Here is a 27,256-nt window from a genome sequence, read left to right as displayed (position 1 = left end):
GGAGGTTTTAATTAAAATTTTTAGAAAATTGTGATAAAATTAAAATTTTCTTGCCCGTATAGTTAACAAGTTTTGGTTCAGTTTTAGAAACCTTCACACAGTTTTAGTTTGGAGTTTCTGTTGGAAAGATAAAGAAAAACCAATTTTGTTTTGATTTGGATTTAGACTGGATTGGAAAAAATCAAAACTCAATAGCTTTCATTTTCAGGCAGTAAAGTTACAGAGCAAGTAACAAGGAAGGGAAATCATGCTTATTTTTCTTTCAAACAGTATCAATCATATTTGAAAGTCAATAATTACTATTATTATTTCAAGTTTCAAAGGCAATCTAAAATAGAAAAATTAATACAATTTTAATTTTAAGACCCCAAAATGGCATTAAATGACTCTTTCTACCCGAAATAATTATCTGATTTCTTTGATTCAGGTCCCATCCGAAAGCCTGCAAAAAACACCCATAGAGTTCATTCATTTCCTTTGAGTTTCAAAAAAAAAAAAAGCTGTAAAATCACCTGGAAAAAAATAAAAAGCACTGCTAAACCTTGGAACAGAAATTTTAAATCGGAAAATTATCATTTGTGTGATCTCATTTTTAATTAGCGTTCAGAAGGTTGCCACTTTTTTCTTCTCGGCTGTGACTAAATATTTTGTTTCGAGGTAAAAATTTCCAGTTTTGATTATTATTTGCTGATTTATCTTCTTTCTTTCTTTTTTTTTTTTAAGGATTTTAGTTGTATTTATGTAGTGTTGCGTTTATTTATTTATTTATTTTTTTTTGGAAATTTTCACTCACCATTTTCTCTCTACGAGAATGATTATTTTGATGGGAAATTTTGTAGGTTTTTTTTTCTAAGTGAAGCCTAATTGTTGAACATGTGTCACTCGACAAAACTTTTATTTTCGAGGTAGATTGTGTGAAGCCGGGAAATGCAGTTAGTAATTAAATAAAAAACAATATGTAAATATAGAGCAAACAAATTATAAAAATATTTTATTTCCAATTTTAATATTAATAAAAAATACACAATTCACTTCGAAAATGCCTGTACAACACTCGGAATGAGAAATGAATTAAATAAAAATATTGCATGTTATAGAGAAATGAACTGAACTATACAAATGAGAACTTGCTAAACAGGCAATAAATAATGTTTGTTCCCAAATACGAAACTTCACGTGTTATTCAAAATAAGCATCTAAACGAATATTAATAGAGATACTCGGAATGAAGCATAAATAAATGCAGAGCGCGTTTGAGTTCAAGACTGCATATGAATCATTATGACAAAAGAGCTGATAACACCTATACCAAGTTACAAGAATTCACAAGTTTTGTGTTAATACGGTAACAAATATCAGCAAATGTGGATGGTTCTTTCATCAAAGACGTTATATAGAGCTTGACCAGTGTTAAGAATCTAGTCCAAGATTCTAATTAACTGTACTGTACGGAAAGAAAATTGTTTAACGTGATTTGTCTCTAATATCAAAGGCATATTTATTCAAATTTTGCAATTTTATTTTGTACCTAATAATGCTTTCATAAATATTTAATTTAACTAAATTATGACCAGGCATGTCAAATTATTTTCTTTTTTGTTTGACTGGTTACATGTCTCAATGTAATTTTATCCAATTTGTGATGCTTTGGTTAATTATTTTAAAAAGCAAATAATAGTCAAATATGAAAATGAAATTCCATATATATGTAATGTTTCAAAGTTATATTTTAGCTGTTTTTAGAAGCAAAGTACAATGATGAAGTAATAAAATATCAATACTCGTAAACACAAGAAGAAAAACATATAAATGATAAAAATGAAGACTTTTTTCCTGCAATTTTAAGAGAAACAATTCCCTATACCTAGTTCTACAGCATTTTCGATAATTTTTTAGCGAAGTTATTTCAAATAAAATTGGTTGTGGGTTTTTTAAACAACAAATGACAATCTTTTAAAAATCGTCTGCCTTTGCACCTTTTTTATGTGTATGTTTGGAAAATACTTTTGTTTGTCCAAAACTTTTTGAAACTGCTTTCTGCATTTCTGCAATCCTTTCACAAATTCTTTTTTTCACATTATTAGTTCGTTTAGATCTTCACAAAGATATGACTACTTTCAGTTTGTTATCAAGTCTTATGCTCTCTTCAGGTTTGAAAATCGCTAGTTCAAGTTCTAACATTCATTGAAAGATGTGATTTTGGACCAGCCTCAAATCATGGATCTTTCGTATGAATGCATCAGACGTAACAGAATTCAAAATGTTCATTCTAAAATCCTTCGAAAACAGTTATTCAAGATGAGTAATTAGAACAGGTTCCCCATCCTTGTCTATGGTTAGTGTAGATCGTTGTGTATCTTCTTCAACAGGAGAACTCGAAGTAGGACTAGTGAGGGTGTATCCAGAAGGAGAACGGGAATTCAGTTCATGGTACTCGTGATTCTGGAAAGAAAAAAAACTATGATGTCATGTCAATGCAGCAAGTACAGTAAAATCTCATTGCAGCGAATTCAAATACAAATACAAAAGTGACGACCAGCAACAGGCTCTGGCCCCAGCTAGACTGGTCCTAGTCAATTTACAATCCCCAGTGAAGATCAATGGCCCTCTTAAAACTATCTACTCCCTTGTTCATTACCACTTCTTCTGGTAAACGTTTCCAAGGTTCCACTACCCTGCTAAAATAATAATTCTTCCTAACATCCATGTTAGTCTGAGATTTAAATAGCTTAAAACAGTGACCCCTTGTCCTGTTTTCAGTGCTAAACTTTAGCCCCGAAACATCTTCCATTTTAATAAATTTGAGCAACTACATCATGTCCCCTCGGTCTCTTCTTTGCTCAAGACTGTACATTTTTAGCCTTCTAAGCCTGGAATCATAGTCTAAGTGAGAAAGTCCATTTATTAGCTTTGTAGCCCGCCTTTGAACCCTTTCCAGTCCTTTTCCAATACGTTAATGTGCAATTAACGTATTGGAAATTTCGATGCATTGGAATTTATCAATTCCAATGCATTGGAATTTATTATTCGATGCATTGGAATTTATTAATTCCAATGCATCGAAATATACCCTTCATCAAAATAAGTGTTCAGTTCCTTTTTAATCACCATTACATAGTTGGAATCATTTTACAACGAAATTCTCACTTCAAAGAACAAAATTTTCAGTCCCCTGAAGTCATTGTTACGAAATTTAACTGTACATTAAGTTACACACTGCAAATTTTAAAAGTGAGTTTTGAGCATAATCTGAACTCTTTTTTAGAACACTTTGGAGCACACTGAAGCAGTTTTCAGAACATTTCCGAAAGCACTCGTTTGGTTCAGTAACACTTTTGGAAAAGTGTTTGAGAACATATATATGAAAATTAACACATATGACCCAATTTTAGACAACTTGAAGCACACTTTTGAGAGATTTAATGGAACGAGCATCTTTTTCTCAAAATCCCTATCGGAATTTCTACAGCAATCTCGCGTGGTAGCAGCTGGCAGTCGTCAGGAAATATACAATTTTCAACCATTGAGAAGAAAAAAAAAATGGAGGGAGTGAAGACTTTCATTCGTGAAGCAAACATCCCCAGTCACGTGACAAATTTTAAAGCAAAGCATTGGAAGAAATCGGGGTTTCTTTCGCTTGTTTCCTGCAAAGCATGTGAACCATTCGTCCTTGTTGAGTCACGTGACTTGAGGTCTTTTCCTCAGCTTTTGCCAAGCAAATGATTGAACTTGCTCCCTCCATTTTCTAATTCCTGCTCTAACAACTGTCTTCAACCACTAAATTCCATCCTTCAATGGCATTCCTGGTGTTCGGTAATTGTGTTTCATCGTAATGAAATTAATAGTAGTATCATATTGAGGAATTCTATCAACTGGTAGTCAAATAAAATTGTTTAAATAATGCTCGTACAAAACAGAGTGACGATTTCATGAGTGTGCCCAATGTGTCCTCAATCTGTTCTGAAATGTGTTCCTAAGTTTAAAATTCGTTACGCTTTCAGATCAGATTCAGACTTTTCAGTACATTTTCATTTTGACGGAGCACATTTTGATACACATTCAGGCGGCTTTAGCACTTTTTTTGAATGAAAGTGTTCCAAACGTACTCCCAACATGCATTGGGAATTTGCAGTGTACCTACAGCATGCACTATTTGCAACTCTTTTATTCTTTTTACGAAATTTGAAATTTAAACAAGAGTTTGAAAGTTGCCAATAAACTGGTAAAATTTTAGGGATTGCCTGAATTCTTGTCTTAAGTCGGGGGCGGATACCAGACTGTCGGTTCAGCGGGGGAGGGGGGGGGTGCTTAAGAATGCCCTCCTCCCTCACAAACAAACCTATGGTTTTGTGCAATAAAATTTCTGAAACTGCTTGCAATAAAGAGCACCATACCGTCCAGGAATGAGACTATTAATCAATTTCTCCAGTAATGAAAAGAAGTTGTACTTCAAAAATTTACTTTGTGACATCTTCTTTACTAATAATAAAGCAGTAAGTCTCTCTGTCCGGAGGATGTCTGTAGGATGTCCGGAGGATGTCTGTGACGCGCATAGCGCCTAAACCGTTCGGCCGATTTTCATGAAATTTGGCACAAAGTTAGTATGTAGCATGGGGGTGTGCACCTCGAAGCGATTTTTCGAAAATTCGATGTAGTTCTTTTTCTATTCCAATTTTAAGAAAAAAAAAACTATCATAAATTACGTAATTTTCATAACGTGGAACCGTAACATGGGCACAAGCCAATTGGCGAGATCCGAAATGATCATAGCGTGGAACTGTAACGTGGGTACTAGCCAATTGGCGAGAAAATTCACCACACATTATTTGTAAATATACAGGCGAACCAAAAGACCTTTAATTTTTCTATTACGGGCGAAGCCGTGCGGGTGCCACTAGTAATGAATAAACTGAGAAGAATACTGAAATCCTTAACATTTTATTCATAAGTACTTGTGGTTGCATAGCACAATGTGGGCGGAAAGTAAGTATTGCCGCTGGTTTGGGGAGGGTCATGACCCCCATTTTTGTCTATATGACCTCCCCCCCCCCCCCTTTGTATCTGCTCCTGTCTTAAGTGGACTATTTTTCCCTTAAAACAGCTGTATAAGCTATACTTGTTTTCCTTTAGTATTAGACAATCTGTGGTTTCGAGCAGTCTCAGAGTTGCTTGTTAGATGGATGAGGTATCTCGTCAAGAAGCACAAGTTGGTTTTTCAATAAATCTACAATTAAAACCTTTTTTTTCCTTTCCAGCTACGGTTTAGCTTATTTTCCCTGTCACTTGCATTTGATTATAAGCATTTCTGGTTAATTATTTTCAGTACAAAAATTAAACAAGAAATTTAATAACTAATTTGATCAAAAGCATAGCGTCGCGTGCAATTCGTATAATAAAAGTTAGTCTCGAAAATCGGGGAAAGGGTGGAAAAAATAAAATAAATGAACTTAGCTGCAATTCTTAATTTTTTTTGGTGCCTTATTTCTTCCTTTTTAAGGCTTTTTAAAAATTAATTATGTAAATATATTTTATATAAATAATTATAATTAGATAAAAATAAGTGCTTTATTAGTAGTTCTCTTAATAAAAGTTCTAACCTAAAAAAGAGGAAGGAAAAGATAGAACAGTGAAACAATTATTAGAATGTCATGAAATTCTCCCCTTTGTGTTTTCTGTGTTCTAGCTCGTATATGAGACATTTGAAGCAAAAGTGATAGCATCCATTACGACTTAATCCACGTTTATCTCTGAACGAGTCATTTATAAATGCATCATTTTGTAGCCAAAATCTATTACGTTCAGAGCTAAAGTGGATACTGTCGAAATAGATTTGATTTACTTTATCTCTGAATGCCTCATGTCTTTAAATGGAGCAAGGGCGCCCATATAGGGGGGGCAATGGGGGGCTCGAGCCCCTCTTAGAAATTAGAACTTCCTTGATTTTAGTCCTTTTTTCTTTGCAAAACTGTAAAAACATTTCTTCTACAGCCATTAATGAATAAGTTATTAAAAATGTCAAATTTAGTGACTCTAATCTGTCCTGAAACAGGTTTCCATGGGGAAAATATCTGAGCCCTCCCCCCCCCCTTTACAATTTTGCGAATGGGCGCCCATGAAATGGAGGAATCTGTATACATAATACTAAATAATGTAGTTGCTAAACGGTTGGAAATTTTCTTGAAATTTTACAGTAAAAACTAATGACATCAGTACTTTTTACCGTAAAACCTATTTTAATGCAAAATTTTACAGTAGAAAAAGAAACCCAGAGCGCTGTGGTTAGTTGCGCTGAGTGAAAAAAAGAATGAGATGCAAGCAGTGGATTTAGAATCTGGGATCATTGCATTCACAGACCGGTTCTCGAACCCTTAAACTGATTGGGTCGCCATGAGAGAGTAGGACCGGAGAATTATATGCTTCGCTCCATTAGTCACGTGCTGTACCGATTGGCGCTGTAATCGCTTACTTTTCCGGCAAAATTTACCGTATAATTTTTCTGTTCTGATGTATTACCGTAAAGTTTTCCTGAACTTATAACAGTGTAAAAGGAAGTTAAATGCTAAAAGAAAAACCTTGATGTTTGAAAGAACTAGAAATATGTTCTGGTTGAAATTAAGCAGTGCCATTAAAAGATACCACTAAAAAATAAGCACGCCTGTGCTTTTGTCTTACATCAAGTTGAATGTCCAGGGTTTGACCTGTTGAGCAGCCGTCCAGCGTCGCATATTCGTTTGTTGGTTGATTGTGGAATGTGGCCAAACGAGTGCTTTTCCTCAGGGTTGCGTACACAGCGTCTGTCTCTACTTCAGCAGCGGTGACCTGCTGCCGTTGATGTTCTGCGGCATGATCTGGTACAACACTCATACTCAGTTCCTAAATTAAAACAAATGCATAAGTAAAATCTTTGAACTGAATAATTCAAATTCAAATGCAGTAAAACTTAGGGCTCCTAAACCTGAGGTGGTTAGTTGAATCAACTTTCTGAAAAAGTTGCCTGTTAGCTAGTTGACTGCTGCTTTTCGTTGTGTTCATTTGAGGCAATTTAGTTGAATTAGCTTTCCAAAACTTAATTTATTCGAGTAGCAGCTTCACCAACGCAGTTAAAACTGAACCGAGTTGACTCAACTCATTTACTCGTGCTCACAGTTGATGCGTGGGACGTGGCAATGTCCTGATGCGTTAAATCAGCTTTTTAGCTGATTCAACTCATCAGGGTGAGAATGGTAGCGGCACATGTGACTTGCGTGCCTGATGAGTAGACTCGTGTGAAGGATGTTAAGCAATTCCTTCACTTTTCTACCAGGCTGCACTTCCTGATAACCGTCCATGCAAAAGTCGATACAACTAAGTTGCCTCGTGTGTAAAATGCCTTATTCGTGATGTTTTTCTGATTATCGTAAATTTTAATTGAATAAATATTTTTTGGAACAAACAATAAGCAAAGAAAACTAACGTACCTGCTCTTCATAAAGCTTGAGTTTCCTGAAAAAGAAAACAATCAAAACTTAATTTAAACATACATTTAAAAAAATCTAGTTTTAAACATAATTTCTCCTTGAGTTCTATAATTTCAATACTGGTTTGAAGGAAATTAATTATGTTCCTAAAAACTAAAAAATGCAAGACTTTCACTATAAATCTCCCTTCGTTCAGTAATTTTTGCCAAGATAAGGTAAGTTTTCAGTCCTATCTAGCGGTTCCTGAAAAATTGAAAACACGCGTTGTTGCACGTTTGTCTTAAAAGCCAGTACAAAAAAAAGCATTTGAAACTGTTTCTTTTTTTTGTTTGTTTGTTTGTTTGTTTGTTAAAAAACTAGTGTACAGATGGATAAACATAATATTGTGTATGCACTGCTATTCAGATGGTTGTTACAGTGACGCAACCGGTGTGGGGGGGGGGGGGGGTACAGGATCCATGCTCACCCAAGAATTCTGAGTTGAATGTTTTTTAAAAGAATTCTTTTTTATTGAAGAGTAGAAAAGGACAGGTTGTTGGAAAAGGAAGTTATTTTTTACTAAGAAAAAACTAACGAACGTTGAGAAAAAAAATTTTAATTTTTAAAAAGAAATCTTAAAATTAAAAATTTCCAGCAATAGCAGACTAGTGGTCAGCTAGTAGTGAATCCCCCTTCCTTTCATTCTCCTTTTATTCATTTCTCTAATTCGTCTGAAAATAAGAAATTCATCAAAATGCTACGCTGTCAAAGCACTCTCCCCCCCCCCCCCCCAAATTATGACAGAATGTCCCAAGGTTAGTTTTTAGGGCTCCTATTTCATTGAAATTTTTAGAGTAGAGCCCCCCAAACACCTTGTCCTCTAACAACATCCAAGATCGTATAAAATTCCATTCCAGGAGCTTCAATTTTGAAAAATTACTGGGCCCCTAACATTAGCAAAAATGATCTGCAATCGCGTTTTTAAGACTTCGAAAAAATTTTGGAGAGGGGCTAGTGAACCTGGTCTCTTTAATATCCACATGAAACGACGGAAATTATGCTTTGAAAGCTATAATTTCGAAAAATTTAAGGAGAACAAATGGATCTCTCCTAATAACATTATTGAAAAACGTCTTTTAGAACTTCAATTTCTAAAAATTTACAGGGGAAGCCTCCGAAACCCCCTTTTTTTCTAACATCGATTATTGTCTGCTTTTTTCAAGCTTCAATTTTGAAACATTGAGAGGGGGAGGCAAATTGATCGGTTATAGTCCTTAAGCCCTATTACTTCCCCTAACGCTGACAAATATGGTCTATAACACGCGCTTTTAAGACATCAATTCCGAAAAAATACCAAAGAGGTCCCTCGAACCTTACCTTTTCCTTATATCACCAAAGAACGTCGAAAATTTATCTTAGAACTGAATTTTCCATTTCTATGTGCTCATATTCGAGTAATGATCGATCCCTTTCTGAACTAAGAGTTTATTAGCTCACTCTCTAAATAAAGTTTATTTATATATGTTTGAAAAATTTCCAGGTAAAGCAAACTCAGATCCACCCTTTCTCAGTTTTTGATTTCCCAATGGCATTATAAATGAATAAATATATATGTATATTTGGAAGAATTAACTCTCCGTCCTTATTGAAAAAAAAAACGCTCCCCCCCCCCCCCAAAAAAAAAAAAAATCTGGTTGTGCCACTGAGTTGTTTGTGACTACAAAAATAATTATTTTCACCGACTAAATGGATCCTTATACAGTAGAACTCTCTTAATATGATCATGTTTGATACGAAATCACGGCTAAAACGAAAATTTTGTTGGTTAAGTTTAGTTTGCTATCTAATTACATTACAAATTTCACGCATAATACGTTCATTAAATTGAAAGTCTCAGCTAAGACGAACAAAAATTTCTGACCTCTTTACTTAAAATGTTCGTGGTTGAATACTGTAATTTTCTTTTTTAGAAATTATTCATCATTTTGTTTGGTGGTAAAAGTTGCATTGTGTTGAGAGAAGAAAAGATTTAATATTTTACATAAAAAAAAAGCCCGTACATTTGTTTTAACTGTGGACATTTCAATTTACGTGGAGATAAATCTGTACATCGTCCATTGTGGATTCCAACCTATTCCGCTATTGTCGATTATCATTTTCCTGTTTTCAATTTTTTACAAAACATTCATTTATAAGAAATAGGTGATTTTTTTTCTGAAGTACTAATAGTTAGATTCCAATGCATGTCTAAGTAGTAATGTTTTTTTTTTAATTAAGTATTTCTTCGTTTTTTTCGCAGTATCACTCATTCACGGTTGTTACGAATAACGGCTAATACGAACAAATTCGTGATTTTTTACATTTCGTATTAACAGAGTTCAACTGTATTTTGAGAAAAGTAAAGAAAAAAAAAACTTAATATTGCTCTTCTAAGACAAGAATAAAACTACGTGTATTTTTTAAAAATTTATTCAGCTCCTGTATGAAGACCACTTCAATGATGTATATTGTATAGGGTGTCATTTAAAATCCAATTTTTTCGTGGAAGATTTCTTACATTCATTCAGTAAAATCCTCAACTAACATTGATATTTTATTTAAAAGTGATTGAGTGATTTTACATTCTTATTTTTCTTGCCCTTGAAGAAGTAACTTACAGTGTGGAAAGTGTGCTGAAAAACGGAAGTGAAAATCTGCTGACAATGAATATAGCTCTTGCTGTGAGTAAAAAATTTAATGTACTTTTATTGCCGAAACGCTTAAACACTGCAATAGTTTTAATATTTAAATATTGTAAAAATATAAACAGAAGTGTACTCACTGTTCAGTCCAGAGAGGATTTTCCCTAAAATGGAGGAAGAATATTAAGCATTGTTTTTTTTTTTTTTTTTGTAAGTCATGATTGAAACAAAATAGTAACGCAATTAATCAAAAATGAAATTTTTAAAATTGTAGAAAGTAATTTGATTATTTAAGCGTTGGAAATTTCAGCATAGGAGTCAAATCAAATCTCAACACATTTAGTGATAATTTTATTTAAAAAATTAATAATTTTACTAGGTTATATTATTTACAAGGTGCTTTTAATAATATATTGTTGTTAATAGGTATTTAACAATAAATACGGATTTTGTCCTACATAAGGGCACAGTGATTGCAGGGGGTTTGGAGCAGAGCAACCCCTATACAGCATCCCCAGAGGTATTGATTTGGAATGGAAATTTGGAAACTTTGGCCACGAACGTATTTAATGTGCCCCAGACATCAATAGTGAACACAGAGGATATTCGATTGGCTGGCATCGAACCCGGGAACTTCTATTTACGAGGAACACGTTGAAATATTTTCTGTAATGGTTTATGTACGAGGCGTGTTTTTAAAGTAAGTTCCGTTTTTATATAAAAAAGGAACGAGTACAGATAGAGCTAAGTAATTTAGTGCACAAAAATCTACCACCCTTACGCTATTTTTCGACATTGCTCCCGTGATTTTCCAAGCATTTGTCATAGCGTGGTACAGGTTTTTGTATACCTATTCGTACAAAGTTACCGCCCGTTTAGTCAACCATGAGGACTCTTACAGGGCTTTGGCTGGGGCGTTTTTGAACATCCTCTGGTCTGCCCTCACCTCGCTCGCAGCATCTTTCATTTGTTTCGGCATCTAAAGTCTTTCCAAGGTGGTTTGTGGCACAACAGCAATAATGAGCTCAGAGAACATGTTATCCCTTGGCTGACTACACAGGCGGCAATTTTCTATGAATAGGTATACAAAAACCTGTACCACGCTATGACAAATGTTTGGAAAATCACGGGAGCAATGTCAAAAAATAGCGTAAGGATGGTAGATTTTTGTGCAATAAATTTCTTTGCTCTATCTGTACTCGTTCTTTTTTTATATCAAAACGGAACTTACTTTAAAAATACGCCTCGTAATATAGAGTGACAAGAAAAGAGGGTAAGTCAAGTGACATAGCATACTTGCCAACTCTACTGTTTTTAACGGGAGACCCCCGTTTTTTGCTTCCATCTCCCGATTTCCCGTTTTTTTACTATTTTCTCCCGTTTTTGCACTATTGCTTTTCAGTCAATCCATTAAAAGTTTCACTTTCTTCTCAATAGATGGCGCCCTTTTCTAGTCTACCAATGTCAGGAAATAGGAATTTTTTCAATTAATAACTCATTTAGTAAAAATACATTTTTTAGAAGCTTTCCACATTGCATGTTCAACGAAGCACGTGTTTTGCCGAAAATTGCAGCAGATTTCAATCTTTTTGCATCTTGAAATTATTTCAATTGTTTTTAATGTTTGAATTTATTTTAACATGTGCTACCCTATATCTACTTATTTTATATTGTATTTTCAATATATATTGATTTCCTTTCTTCTTCTTTTTCGGATTTCAGTAATTAAATTTTTGTAGGTTTTTTTCTGGTAGAGACTGGAGAATGTACGAAACTTTAAGCAAATTCAGTCCTTATTATTTAGTTTTTTCCTTTGCAGTATAATTTTCTTGCTGCTACCAATTTGCTTACATCTGCAAAAAATCCCCATTTCACTTTAAATTCAGTATTCATGTTAGTTAAAAGCATAATTTAATAATTCTGTAGCGAGGATATGTCGATGGTGAATCACCTATATACCTCTAGTAAAATCTCCTGTTTTTTTTCTTTCGAAGGTTGGCAAGTATGCATAGGATCATTAAGGGAAGGAGGTCTAATATAATGAAAAAAATTATGATATCCTTTCTGGATAGCTCTAAATTTATTTTTAGTTTGTTCGTTAGATGTAGCAGCACGTCTAAAGCTACTGCATTCACTGGACAAGCTACAAAAATTTCATCACATTTTATTTCACCAGATAATGCAGCTGTCCCATGCCTCCCGGTCCTTCCTTGCAGAAAATTTAATGTTGAAGTTTATCTTGCACGAACTTTGATTTTTCTCCTTCATCTTTTATTACATGACATGTAAAATGCTAGTTCTAAAGCCCAATATAAGAACAAAATATTTTCAAGATATATGCATTAGTTGTTAGAAACGTGAAACTGAGATTCAACTTAAGCGTCAAAATAGTTACAAAACTATAAACAAATTGAATAACTACTCACGTTGTATTGCAATTGTCCGTCTCATCTCGAGGAACTAATAAAAAAGAATAATTTTCAGGAGTGATATGAATTTCAGAAAAATAAACATTTTTAAATATTTTTTTTTTCAATGATTTTTTGTAATTTAAAGACATTAAAAATAAGATGTATATCATTTTAAACAAACTTATTTTAAAACAAAAAATATTTTATTTCAAAACAAATTTGATCCTATCTCATTGAAAATTCCATATATGACTGAATACTGAGTAATGAGGAATTTAAAGATTGTCGATACAGTTTTTCCCCCATCTGAATTCTGTTGAAAGTACAATACTACAAGACAAAAAGGTATTTCACGGGGGAGGGGAGTTTGATAATTTTCCTATAAAATTATGAATGCTGAAATTAATTCAGTTTCAGCTAAAGTGAATGCTAAAAGATATTTTTGAATAACTTTTTTTTTTATAAAATATTTTTATTTCATTTTTTTAGTGTAAATATATTTCAGAAACAGAATGATGTTACCATCACAAAACTTTTAAGCAGTTTTTTAAAGCAGTTTCAACTAAAAACTTATCATTGCTCCTCTTTGGGTGATCCTTACCTTCATTTGTGTGCTAATTCAATAAGAACCAATTTAAAAATTAATGGTTTACAAATATTAGAGCAATGATAGTGAATGAATTTCATGTTTGCTTCAGAGAACCCTTCCTTCTAAACTTCATTATGTTCCTATTACATTTATATAATTTCATGACAACTACTTCAGTAAAAAATGGAGTTTTACATTTTATTAATTAATGCGGGATTACATGAAATTTACCCATAACTTTTTTTCTAAAAAAACAAATGTGGTCAATGAAAGGTATAGGATCTAATTTAGATAATCCCCTATTTATTTTTAAAAAATCATCAAAATCGGTTCACTAATTAAGACGCTATGAGCTACAAAAAAAAACATGCATGTGGAATTGATAACCACCTCATTTTTTAAGTCGGTTAAAAATAGAGCATGCTGAACCCTTACAGTATACATGATTCTAATGAACCCTCATACGATAAGCTTTCACATAATGATAAAATATCATGAAATTGTTTTCAAAAACAATATAACTCTAATTTGACTCCTATTATATGCTTAGTACGTCTGTTCATAGCTTAACGGTAAGCAATGCAAGTGCATAGTTGTAAAAATTATTTGTGTATAACTGCTGAAAATCTACAGAGGATAGGAATAGCAATGGATTCACGAGTTTATAGAATATAGTGATTTAATAAGCAAATATAAAGAGTAACATTTTCAGTAAAACTGAGCTGCTTCGTGACCTTCAAAGTGTAACTCAGGGTGATTCCCATTCAGTCGAACTTCTTCCCCAGTCGTTTCCAACCAGTCACGTGGACAAAATCACACCTGGTTGACCAATCTGCGTGATATCAAAATCATCACGTGACCCAGTCAAGAACGAAAACGATAGGGAAATCAATTCGAGGTGTATCCCATTTCGTATAAATCAACAGAAATACTATTTCATGCAATTCTGGTAGAAAAATAGAAACTACTAAAAATATGATATATTTATTCAACACTTACTTAACACATTTTTCTTAGTTAATGTTTCATGAATCTTTACCGAATACCTGAAAGAGACGCCATTTGTGAGAAAGCATCATTTATACATTAATTTTTTCATATTTTTATAATGAAATATCCAAAATAAGCGATTGTAACAGTATTGAAAAACATATTACTACCATTTTTTTAAACAGAGACAGCAGACGATCATTGTAATAATGCCCACGAAAATTATCACAAGCAAAGTGATGAGTGCAGCCATTGCCAGATCAAATTCTTCGTCCAAAAGATTCACATAAGCTGGCTGTAAAACAAAACATAAACATTTAGTGTACTATTGAAAATAATTTAAAATGTCGAGCCAAATATACAGGGTGGGCGCAAGAACTTCCTTTTTTGAAAATGAAATAAAAAAATTTGCATACCTATATAAAAATTCTTTATTATTAACTTTTTCCTGTCGCACATAATGGGCGATTATGCTTTACACTGTTTTGAAAACAATATCTTGTAAGTAATGCCCCTCGAAAGTTTTGGTCAACTCTTTGGAGCAGGTCGACCCCTATATTGGCAGTTTCGGCTCGGATGCGGTTCTTCAGGTCCTCCAGGGTTCGTGGACAATCTTTATAAAAACCAAGACATCAGATAACCCCACAGGAAATAGTCACAGGGGCTAAATCAGGCGAGCGTACCGACCAGTTCAGTCCCGATTGCGATCCAGCGGCTGTTAGAAAAATACGCCTCCACTTTGATACATTTCAAATCCCCCACAGCATTTATTGAGTTATTACTATAATTATTATTATTATGAATTAATATAAAACTTCTTTTAAGTAAAGATAGGTTAAATAAGATGGGAGGAAAATAGTTTAAAAAAAATAATAACAGCTACAATTGTTATGAGAAAAACTGAATAGCAATGTTCCAAAAACCATTTCCTCGCTAAAATACAGATTATTCAAATTGTAAAGAGTACCAGCGCGATTTATCTTAGTTCAATTGTTTCAACTTGTTCTGAGAAATAATTACCCAATTGAAATAACTGAAACGAAACATTGTAAAAAAAAAGTACTTAACAAAAACTGATACTTTACCACTATTTTGTGAACTCTAAATTCTGAGCGATCACTCAATACTTTTGAATTTGAATCAACAGCTTCCAAAACTTGAGGGATCAGCATCATTTCATCTTGATTATTTACAACGTGAATATAAAGATCAGTCCTAAAAATAAAATGAACATGTCCTGAAAATTACATGCTGCAGATTGAAATTTTACAGGATGGCTAAAATAAGAAAACCTTTCAGTATACACATAATTACATATCTTACAAACTTTGAAAAAAAAAAAGCTATTTAGGAGTAATATTTAAAAAAATATGTCTCTTAACCGCTCTTAATGGTTTGGAAACATTTTCTTCATGTACTGAACTTAAAAGTTCCGTTGAAAATATTTTTGCATGATGGGATCGTTTCCGAAATTTTAAAAGTATTCTTTTCTGAAAAAGCATGCTTAAAAACATAGGTAGGATCTGACATTTTTAAAAACAAATTGACAAAGTTTAATATTAATTTAAAAAAAACAAACAAAAAACTAATAATTTCAGAATTTTTATTAATGTTGCTTCAAAATATTTTACTAAGGTTATTGTAAAGTTTATATAGCGATGGAAATTCATAAAATTTCATTTCATAATTTTTTGAGAACAAAAGACAATGATCTCAAATAAAATGAAAATCGTAATCAATTGACTTTCATTTGCTAATAAAGAGATCCATTCTGAGCTATGCTTAGACTGCTGGTTACAGGGGCTAAGTTTGAATGTAAGCTCCAATACAGTTTTTCATTTCTGTGCTAACTTTTTTAATGTAATATTCGATATTTAGGCTATTTAAATGTCAAAAACAGTTCACAGTTCCAAAGACTATGGGGCACCTCAATTCGTTCCTTACAAATCAAGCTCTGCTGCCTTACACCGATTTTGTAAGGCATAAGGGTCGTCCGTAAAGGATGTTACGCTTTGAGTGTTTTTGTAATATTATGCTTTTGAGAAACAAGGCGTCATGGAAAAGGGAAGAAATTTGTTGGAAAAAAAGTGATTTTCTCAATGGACATCGGACACAAAGGTGGATCCAGCTTCTGTTTTTTTTTTTTTTTTTTTTTTGTTTTGGGAGGGAGGTCGATTCCGGAAGGAGAGGGGGGTCATAAGTGTAATTTTTCATCAAGGGGGGAGGGGCAGAACGATTTTTTCGAAACAGAAGTCCTCAAAACCTTGTTAAGGTGGGGTCATGACCCGCACCTGATTGGACAGACTCAAACATCATAAATAAAGAAACAAATAGTAACTGTAAAGTAGAGCTGAAATTATTAAGATATTTAAATATTTCAACTACATACCACTTCCTAACTAACTTTTTCTTTTCATTCACGTGATATCTTATATCATCGATAACGACAACTCCTCTGGTAGCATTTGAAAGTATCCTGAAATTGGGTTTAAAAAATGCAACACTCGATACATAATATTACGTAACAATTATTTTGAAAACTGTAAATTAAGATGCGTAAACTTTCTTCGTGGACTTACTTGTGGATTAAATCCTTTTTCTGATGTATTTCTTCTGGTGGTTGTGGTACAATGACCCTAACGAGTTGATTTTGTTCATAAATCCATACCTAAAAAATGAGAAAAATCCAGAAATTAAGTGTTTTAAAAAAAAACTTCATTTATTTTTCTTATAATAAAATAGAGCTCGCAAAATTAATGCTTGAAGAAAAAAAATATTAAGAATTGATAATTTTATCAATTAGATGAAAAAAATCGTTCTTTAAAAAAATAAATCAATAATCTCAGGAATTATTGTTTTTTGTTTTAGTCTTGTACAATAGGATTCCAACATACAGAAGACTACAAACGTACAGATTCACACTATAAAATGATACACGATTCCAACATACAGAAATTTAGAAACACACAGATCCACATTATAAAATGAGAAGTAATTTATCAAAAGGTAACAAATCCACTTTTAAGAAAAACTCATTTTATGACACTTTCTAAATCTTTCAGATGACCTTAATTGAATCCCTTTCTCTCAAGAAGTCTAAACAGGTCAAATTCTAGTTTATTTAAGGGTAGAGTTTGACTTTTTGATCAAAAGGTAACAAATCCATTCTCTATACTTTTTATTTTGAACAAAAAGGGACAGATCCTGAAGGAGTCTGTAGTACGAGCAATTTTTAATTCAAAAGAACACATGTTCGAAATCTTCAAATTTTAATTCACTAGTTTTACTTTGAAGTACTTTGTATTGAAGTATTGAAGTGTCTCAATAAGAGAATATAAGAGTGAAATAAGAATGGGGTCGTTTCAAAATTTTAAAAGTATTTTTTTTTTTTTTTTTTTTTTGAAAGAACATGCTTAAAAACATGAGCTGACCATTTTTTAAATAATTTGTTTAAGTTTAATATTTTTAAAAAATTACTTAAATTCGGTGCGCTCTCATTGTTTACATTTCTGCCGATGACATCACAAATGATGAAATCCCATTCAGTGTTGCCATTCACAGAGCAAAATATTTAATTCACATCTTTACTCACGTGTATTGGCAACGATATGGTTGATAGCAACCGTAGAGCGCAATATTTAATTCTCTTCTTGATTACCATAACGTGGAAATGCGGAAGAAAGATGCAGCAAAGTGCATCATTTGTGACGTCATAAAGGCCACGTTTTGTTTGAAAAATAGGACATTTTAAAAAATTAATTAAAAAATAGCTGTTGGGAAAATGAAAGTTTTTTCTGGGTATTTTTGCTTATTCTATCAATTTCAGTGACTAAAAGTAGTACCGTTGACTGAAGGAAACAACCCCATTCTCAACATTCAGGTTTTCGTTCAAAATGGCGCATATCCAAAATTAAGATGGTGATATCTCCTTGTTTTTTTTTTTTTTTAATACAAACATTACTCACTCTGGGATATAATTTGCTGTGCATTTGCGCTCAATTCTGTGAGCAGAAAAAATGATAGAACTATTTTGCTTTAACCCTAATTCGTTTTTTTTTTTTTTTTTTCACCTTCTAAACATTTTTAGAAAATGGACATGTTCCCTTTTGATAAATTAGTCCTCAAATGATTCGCGATTCCAACATACGGAAGATTCAGGGTTGCCAACTCCTAAAAATGTTTCCCCCGAAACTCAACTCACAAAACCCCTAAAACCCCCTAAATGCGATTGGATAGATTCATGTGACGTCAAAAAGTCACGTGATCTTTTACTGTGACGTCACATATGGCAAATTAAAAGGTCACGTGACCATTGCTATTTTCGATGCTGAGTGAGCTGACTTTTTTTTTTTCTTTTTTATGTCATTTCTGATCAAAACAAATGGTTCAAAAAGCCTCAAAAAATGTATGTAAGTAAAAAAATGAAATAAAATAGTCGAACATTGCATTCCCAAAGGTTAAAAAAAAATTTTTTACCCGATAAAACCCTAAAATTTAAACCCTTAAATTTACTCCTAAAAATTTTATCCCCCTAAAAAAACCCATTCTAAAATTTTCTTCCTAAATCTAGAGGGAAAACCCCCTAAGTTGGCAACCTCTGGAAGATTATTAACATACCTTGACAGTAGTTTTCGCCACTCTGAACGGAGAGGCAACTTCTTTGGCTGCCACCTTGAGTTCAAAACGGGCATGATCGTATTGGGCCATGAGTTGAGAAGCCGTAATATGGCCGTCTGAGGAAATATTAAAGGGTGATGGAACAGGCCGGACGCTGCCTGTTACTCCAGGACGGAAGAGACGAATCGTATCCAAACGATATTCGAATTTTCCGTTGTCCCCGACATCTGCATCCGTTGCCGACACTGTAGCTACAAGATCTCCAACCTGCATTGATGTACGGATTCCTGTAAGAATATTTTATTGTTAAAAATGTAGACTTCTGCCTCAGAAATTTATTACTTGCATTAAAAAGAAATCTACCCTTAACTTGAAGCTTCAGTCTTATAGTAAAAACGAAAAAGCAATGCTCAATCGAAATGATGGTTGAAAAAATAAAAATAAATAAACTCTCTGTATATACTTTTTTTTCAGTTGTAACTTTCACAAAATAGTAGTAGAAAAAATAAAACGACGAAATACATTTTACAGTATAACAGTCGAGTCCTGCTAAACAGAGTTCTGTTATTCTGAGGAGTGTTTAATTTAAGATGGTATTAATACTGCACTTTTTCCCCCTACGAGAGAAAGCATTACAAAAAGTATAAAGAAATTAATTGTCGAAGAAGTGACACTAAGCGACGGAAGAGAACGAATTTAATTAAAAAAATGGAGAGCAGGAGATCTAGCACCGGATAATTGTTTAAAAGCAAAATAATGGAACAGTGCTTTAACGTTTATTGTAAAAAAGTAAGTGAGTCTCTCATTATGTGGTTTGCTCAAACTTTTTAAATTGATCTTTTTTAAAGACGGTTGGTACTCTAAAGTCATAAAAAATATATTTTTCAGTGTTTATATATTCACAATATTCAAATCAAGAGCTTTCAAATGACACCAAATTTATGTTTATGCTTTTGTAGTTTACTAGTAACTCAGTTTAAATATTAATGCGCAGAAATGTGTTAAAATGTGCGTACAATTTTACTTTGAAACGTGATTTTCTTAAAACGTCAATTTTAAAAATTCGGATTCTTGAGGAAAATTGGTAAAAAGTTACATTAAAACGTACAATGATCCACGAAAAAAAAAAAAAAACACATAATGAAAATCTCACTTTAAATAAAATAATCCACCTAATAAATAATCAGGTCAGTAAAAACAATAAAAAAGTTCAATTCAGATGTAAAATTAAAGCATAATTAGCAGAAATGGCAGCAGCAGTTTCAAAAACAGAATTATTTTTCGCCAACTTGGCATGTTCTACGTAACAATAATTCTTTCCAAATGAGTTCTCCTTACCAGCTAAATAGGGATCACTCAGGAATTTCGGAGCATTGTCGTTGACATCAGCTATAGTTATGCGAACCAAAGCGAGCGACAAGTCTTCCTCTCTGTAACTTCTTGACGCAGCAGAAAAACCTTGCTCCTCTTCTCTCTGGGGAAAAAAAGATCCTATTAATGTGTCATCTTTTGCATCACAGTCAAATCACTTGTAAGGAATCGGATTTCTTTATAGTAGCGATTCAATACCGCATTGGAGGTGAAATTTTTCTCATGCATTTATTCTTGTAATTTACATCATTTTCTAAGCACTAAATTACCACTTGAAAGATTTTTTTTTTTTTGAGCAAACACATTGTTCTCACTTGACTGTTTTAAATTCTTATCATTTTATTCCCCCCCCCCCCCCGCCTCCCTTGCAGCACCACCGTCGACCGGGTCCTCACGATGCTGCTCCTAGAGCGAAAACCGTCTCCAGGTTGCCGTCCATATCCTACACACACACGCATACATACACACATCTACACACACACACACACATACCATCACACATACACACACATACACACACATACACAAAACACACACACACTCGTTATTGCGAAAAACATAATTTGAATTCAAGATGTCAAAATGCAACTTAATTTTTTGTTCTTTTTTTTTTTTCCATTTCTTTTCGCAGATTATTTAAAATTCTACATTTTCCCTGAAATGCCTGTTGTGCATTAGTACGGGCAATGCGAAATTAATTTTTATTTTATAACTAGAAAGTCGCCCGTCAAGGTATGACGGGTGGAAATTGCTTCTACATTTGAATGAAGCCATTGCCTGTTTGGTGATATTTTAATAGTTGAAATGGGAACCCTAACTCCAGTAGATTAACCCTAAACTCCAGTAGACAGCGTTCACTGTTGACCGCTTTTTCGTTTCTTCATTCCCCTAAAATGAGTCTTTCTAGTAAAACAGTTAAGTTAATGGATCGAGTTCAGCCTTGTCACAATAAAGCCTTTCCCTGCATGTTAAACATTACCAAAACATATTATCAAATGATCATGAGCTGGCGCGAGTTTCATTGTTGAAACTCGCGGGTTACTCGATCATCGGCTACTATTTATATGAGGATTCAATAAGTATTTGTTGTTTTATTTCTAATCATATCATTATTTATATGATAGCACTTAAATATTGTTTCCAATGTCTCATTCTGTCCTATGGATGAAACATAATTCAAATAAAATTCAACGCTTACCGCAAAAATAAAAAATAAAAACTTAAAACTGAATATATTTATTAGGTTTTTTTTTTTTTTTTTTGCTGTTATTCTACCTAAAACTTTGCTTCTGAAATTGGTTAAAGTGTTGTAGAAAATGTCAGCAGAGAGTGCATATCCAAGTGAAATGTTTCACGAAAGAAATTATTGGATTGAATGCATCATTAAATGAAATTTCCAAATAAGAACATATTTGAGAAAAAAAATTGCAATAAAGAGCTGGATCTAAAAATCCTATAAATTGAGTCGTTTTGCTTAAACATTAATAGCAGTTAACTGTAAGAAATTTAGAAGAAAATTTAAATATAAATTATTTACAACTAACATCAACGGCAATAAATAAATAATGCCTTTATGCTGAAAAATAAAAGGTAACAATACAATAACAGTTAACTGTAAGAAATTTTGAAAAATCTTTAAAAATAAATTAGTTACAACTAACATCAACAGCAATAAATAAATAATGCCTTTATGCTGAAAAATAAAAGGTAACAATACAATAACAGTACTCTGTAAGAAATTTTGAAAAATCTTTAAAAATAAATTATTCACAACTAACATCAACAGCAATAAATAAATTAATGCCTCTATGCTGAAAAATAAAAGGTAACAACACAACTCCGCATCAAGCACAAATTTGCAGGAAACTAATGACATGCGTTTCGGCGTTACAAGGAACCCCTTTTTCGAAGTGAGAGAAGTGATCTCATGGACGAAAAAATAGCCATCAACTAGTTTGACAACTATTCAATAAACTAAATGAAAACAGCTAACCGATAATATTAATGAACAGTTTTAGACAAACATATTTAAATAATGATTCGAAAGTTTGTGAATTAGAAATCGTTTCCAAATGTTAACAAGAGATATTCAAAATCTGAAAGTAAACTAGATGGTCAGTGAATTAAGGAATTTTTTTTTGATTATGTATTAAGTCAGTGAGTTGTGCGTTAATTTTTTTAACATAAAAAAAATGAAGCATACCTCATATACTATGTAATCTGGGTTACTGGTGGCCTTCACAACGATTTCAAATAAATCCTTTTCCTCTCTATCGAAGGAAGCGTTCGATTTCAGAACGCCAGTAGTTTTCTCTACTTGAAAATAACCACCAAAATTTCCATCTAAGAAATAAAACATACAAATATAATATATAATCACTAATTTAAAAAAAAAGATAGCTTTTTACATGAAAGCCCATATTTTATGAGCCGGGAGCACTTGACTGTCCGACATTTTAACGCGAAACTTTACTCGAATTTGCGCATGCGTCAGTTCTCTTCTGATTTTATCAAAACAGGGGTGATAGCAAGAAGGAAGTATCGAGCAAGCAAAAACTGAATGCATTGGAAAGTGCGCTTCCTTTAAACCGTCACCCCTTTTTCAATTGGAACAGTTCGTAGCTGCTAGTCGCCGAGTTCGAGAACAGACAGTACCTTGTTGTTCAAACAACGCAAGCTAAGTACAACTTTTAGACCCAACTGTGATGACTACTTTTAAGAAAATGAAAGTGAACGTGAAAGAGCTGATTGTAATTTACTCATTGTTAAGCTTTTGAACGTTGAACATATGAAGGAAGTTTTTACGGATAGTGAAAAACATTTCGATTATGAAAGAATGTTGTGAGTAAAAAAATATCTTAATCGAGGTGTTGATGATCTAAATGAAATATCAAACTTTCCTCCCGGTAGTTGTGCAAAGCCTTTGGATTTATTGTTTTTCTTATTACCGATTGGCAACGAACTGTAAGAACTTTTTCAGCATTGCAAGCCATGTGTTTTGTCATTCAACCATTATGTTATGTGAAATGTAGCAGTGTCTTTTGTTTTCATGTTAACAGTGCTAATAGTCTTCTGCTTTAAGATAAAATAAAATAGTTACTTAAAATTGTACAGTCCACGCTTATTCCTTTGCGGGCCATCGACTTTACACGAGGAATGTACCAGACAAACTTAATAAGCAACAGGACTATTTATCAAGAAAAAAGGAATTAAGAGGAACATAAAGATCACTGGATTCATTTGCGACAATAAATATACAGGGTGTTCGAAAAATCAATGACATATTTTAAAATTTCATAGAAAAGCAGCAAATTGTTGTATGAATGTGCGTTTTACACAATAATACTTCACAGGTTCAAGAATTTTTTTATGCCATCGTAAAAAAAGGGGGGGGGGAGTATTTATAAGTAATTTCTTTATTGTCACAGTAAGAAAAACAAGCGTTATGTGAGGTATTTAATTATTTTATTAATCAGAAAGCAATTCGCAACTCCAATAAACTATGGAGGGAGCTGGCCACTGTCCAATGGCGGGTGAAAAAGGTAAAACAAACAAATGCCGTAACTTATAACGGTTCCACGTTATGATAACTTGGTCTTACTCGTCCATCTTATGATAATTTTGCTCGGGAAAATGTTCTTAAATTTTAACAGAAAAAGAACAAAATCGAATTTTCGAAAAATCGCTTCGAGGTGCACACCCCCATGCTATAAACTAATTCTCTCTGTCGAATTTCATGAAAATTGGCCGAACGGTCTAGGCGTTATGCGCGTCACAGAGATCCTGACAGACAGACAGAGATCCAGACAGAGACTTTCAGCTTTATTATTAGTAAAGACTAGTGGTACTCGCACAGCTTTGCCCGAAGAAGAAAATTAAAAGGTCATTTGGTTCGCCTGTATATTTACAAATAGTAGATGATGATTTTTCTCGTCCATGTTATGGTTATTCGTTCGGTGCAGAGGAATTAAATCCACCAATGGTAGTAAAAATAGAATCATAGAAAAATAACAAAATCGAATTTTCGAAAGATAACTTCGAGGTGCACACACTCATGCTACAAACTAATTTTAAGCCAAATTTCATGAAAATCGGTTATCGGTTCAACGGTTTAGGCGCTATGTGCGTCACACATATCCAGAGATTCAGACAGTCAGACAAAGAGACTTTCAGCTTTATTATTAGTAAAGATTAAACACCTCACATGACGTTTGCTTTTCTTACTGTGCGGATGCAGCGATAACTTATAGTTACACGTTTTTCCTTTTTACTACCTTTTACAAAAAAGGAAGTATTGCATTCGCGAAAAAAATTTAACTCAAAAATCGGTCTTAATTTCCACTTTGCTCACCCCTGAATGAATGTTGAGTTTTTTTTTTTTTTTTTTTTCGACTCGACCACACGTAGATAAGTGCCTAAGAACGTATAGACACGCGAAATATTCATAATGACGGGCCGTGGTAGCCCGATCGGTAGAGTGTCGGATTCGGGGCCGGAGGGTCCTGAGTTCGAACCTCGATGGTCGAAGACCCACCGTCGTCATTAAAGGGGACTGGGCGACGTTAAATATGCTCGTGGTCTCAATGTCCTCCAAGTGAAACGATACCTCTGGGGGAGCTAGCACCAGGTAGCTATTAGCTCCTGGACTAGTTCAAAATTCTCATTAACTGTTCGATCCGGTGATGATGCTGCCATCTATCGGTATAAAAAAATGATGGAGGCAAGGCACTTAGTATGCAGTCCTCGACATAAATACAGTTGTACTCAGTTGTGACTCGGAATCGAAATCGAAATCGATTCCCGAGTTAATTACAACGAATTTTCTCGTGACGTCTGTATGAACGTACACTGCAAAAATTGTTTTTATAGTAATATACTAATTTTTCCTACAGTTTAATACTGCTCTGCTAAATAACAGAGAAAAACTGTAAAAATGTTTTAGATTGCGTAAAACGATGCGCAAAAGTGTTTCTTTCATACTGGAAAAGAAACTAATGAATTCAAGCGGGGACGTGGTAGCCTGATCGGTAAGGCACTGGACTCGGGGCCGGAGGGTTTCGGGTTCGATCCTCGCTGGTCGAAGACCCACCGTCGTCATTAAAGGGGAGTGGGCGACGTTAAATATGCTCGTGGTCTCAATGTCCTCCAAGTGAAACGATACCTCTGGGGGTGCTAGCACCAGGTAGCTATTAGCTCTTGGACTAGTTCTAAATTCTCATTAACTGTTCGATCCGGTGATGGTGCTGTCATCTATCGGTATATAAAATAATGGAGGCAAGGCACTTAGTATGCAGTCCTCGACATAAATACAGTTGAAGTCAGTTGTGACTCTGAATAGGAATAGGAATTCAAGCTATCGGCATGTTTTTTGATAATTCGGGTGTTCTGAGGTAGGACTGTTCAGGTGCAATCCAAGTTAAAGGTAAGTGCTAGTTATATCACTCATTCCCTTTTCCTCAAAATGTAGTTTTCTTTATCATCGAGAATGTATATAAAATAACAGTGTTTATTTTGAAATCGCAATTCGTATCCCAATATTCGTCGATGTTGACTTTGCAATTTCTTTTAGTTGCTAAGTTGTAGCGATTGCTTTACAGCAAAAATCCGAGTAGTTGTAATTCTGAATATATTACTGCACATATGACAGTTTTTAAACATTTTCTGAAACTCAAATTTTTTTAAAAAAATAAATAAATTCCTTCTTGATCGTATTTAAAGTTATTAGAACATTAGACTTTGTTTACGATTATATTTCGTGTTATATACGATGTCAGTACTTAAAATTCAAATTTTTATGTTCTCTAGTAAATGTTTAGCATATCGCTATTGACTTCTTTCTTCTGTTTTTTTTTTTTTTTTTCCTTTCTTATGTTCAGTTTTAAATTCTTTAACATTTTGCATTTAACCATTTTATTGAAAAATGTTACGTTATAGCGTCCAGTAATTTTTATATCCTGTACATAATTCGATGAATAAAATGTAAATAAATAAAATAACAACGTGACCGAGAGACATGCAAGCAGTATCAAGTTTACTGATATTTTTTGTTGAAGAATTTGACACTGTGGAAACACAATATTCTGATGTCTGAACGACTCAAAATTCTCTGAAATCAGGAGCCAGCTTTCATACTTATCGATTAAAACTAAAATAAAAATAATTAAAAAAATCATCAATGGAGCACAAAAAAAAAAAACGAATAAAAAAATAAGCATCTTAAGATACAAACACGAAACCCTTGTGTTTTAAAAGTTTTACATTCACGTCAGCAGGAAATTAAAGTTTTACTTCAGGAAAAATGCACTAGTACCATTTCAACTTGTGAACATAAAAATAATTTTAGAAACTATATTCAAAGGCACTCGATGGGAGGTCACGGGAAGTCTCTATAACCTCCCCAAAATTGCCATATTGGGAAATTTTTGTACGGCGATTCAGCAAATTTGGGGACATGATTGTAATGCTGCAAATTTTGAATTCTCGAATGTCCAAATTTCATTAGATATTGTACTTAATTGTGCGTACTTAATGTGTGCATGCACCAGTATTTTATTAATCGGCAAATATGTAAGTTCCATTCGAAAAATTGAGATTATACGCCTTCTCAACATATTTAAGTTCAGGCCGTGTCTGGCTATATTTTAAAAATTTCAGCTTTTCATTTCTGATCTGCCAGTGTTGCGTTCTTGTAAAAATTAAAGCTTTTTAATTTAAAGTAAAATATTTACATTATTATGCATTATTTGTCATATTTTATTCGCGTTGAAGGACATGCTCATTTAAAAAAGTAGATTCTCGAGAATTACAGTAGAATTTGAAACTCTTGTATCCTTACATTTTAACTTTTAGAACCCTTTGAGTCTTAAAGTTCGGCATCAACGTGTTTATGATGAAGACAAAAACTATATTATAAATACTGAAAAATGTGATTCTGTATTTCACTGTCTTTCACTGCATATAAAAAAGTAAAAATATGTCAGATTTTTATCCGTGTAAAATGGAAAAATTGGAGAATTTCGTTTAAAACTGTAACGGAGATTCAAGCCGAAGCCGGGTAAGATATTTTGCATTCAAATGCGATGGGTTCCTTAGCAGTTGAGTTCTTTAAGGGGGTGGGATTATTTTCACAATAACAGACGATTTTTCAAGAAAGTCTTCGGT

The 27,256-nt window shown here is 33.3% G+C and overlaps 1 protein-coding gene across 1 annotated transcript in view; it reads right to left on the bottom strand.

The window, feature by feature from the left end:
* Positions 1 to 1,337: 1,337 nt before the first annotated feature.
* The window catches only part of LOC129221061 (cadherin-87A-like), a 92,651-nt gene continuing 66,732 nt past the window's right edge, over positions 1,338 to 27,256 (bottom strand). Inside the window, exons 32-44 of the mRNA XM_054855499.1 lie at positions 22,299 to 22,438; positions 20,063 to 20,198; positions 18,725 to 19,011; positions 16,687 to 16,775; positions 16,497 to 16,583; positions 15,193 to 15,322; positions 14,278 to 14,402; positions 14,117 to 14,163; positions 12,544 to 12,577; positions 10,258 to 10,281; positions 7,458 to 7,482; positions 6,673 to 6,873; positions 1,338 to 2,442 (exon numbers count right to left, since the gene is read on the bottom strand). Coding sequence (XP_054711474.1) covers positions 2,290 to 2,442; positions 6,673 to 6,873; positions 7,458 to 7,482; positions 10,258 to 10,281; positions 12,544 to 12,577; positions 14,117 to 14,163; positions 14,278 to 14,402; positions 15,193 to 15,322; positions 16,497 to 16,583; positions 16,687 to 16,775; positions 18,725 to 19,011; positions 20,063 to 20,198; positions 22,299 to 22,438 — 1,478 coding nt within the window. The 3' untranslated portion in view covers positions 1,338 to 2,289. The remainder of the gene's footprint in view (positions 2,443 to 6,672; positions 6,874 to 7,457; positions 7,483 to 10,257; positions 10,282 to 12,543; positions 12,578 to 14,116; positions 14,164 to 14,277; positions 14,403 to 15,192; positions 15,323 to 16,496; positions 16,584 to 16,686; positions 16,776 to 18,724; positions 19,012 to 20,062; positions 20,199 to 22,298; positions 22,439 to 27,256) is intronic.

This window comes from Uloborus diversus, chromosome 4 (genome assembly GCF_026930045.1).
Source record: "Uloborus diversus isolate 005 chromosome 4, Udiv.v.3.1, whole genome shotgun sequence".
Taxonomy (NCBI): Eukaryota; Metazoa; Arthropoda; class Arachnida; order Araneae; family Uloboridae; genus Uloborus; species Uloborus diversus.
Note: the sequence above shows the minus strand (reverse complement) of the source record. Positions and strands in the feature narration are given on the sequence as shown.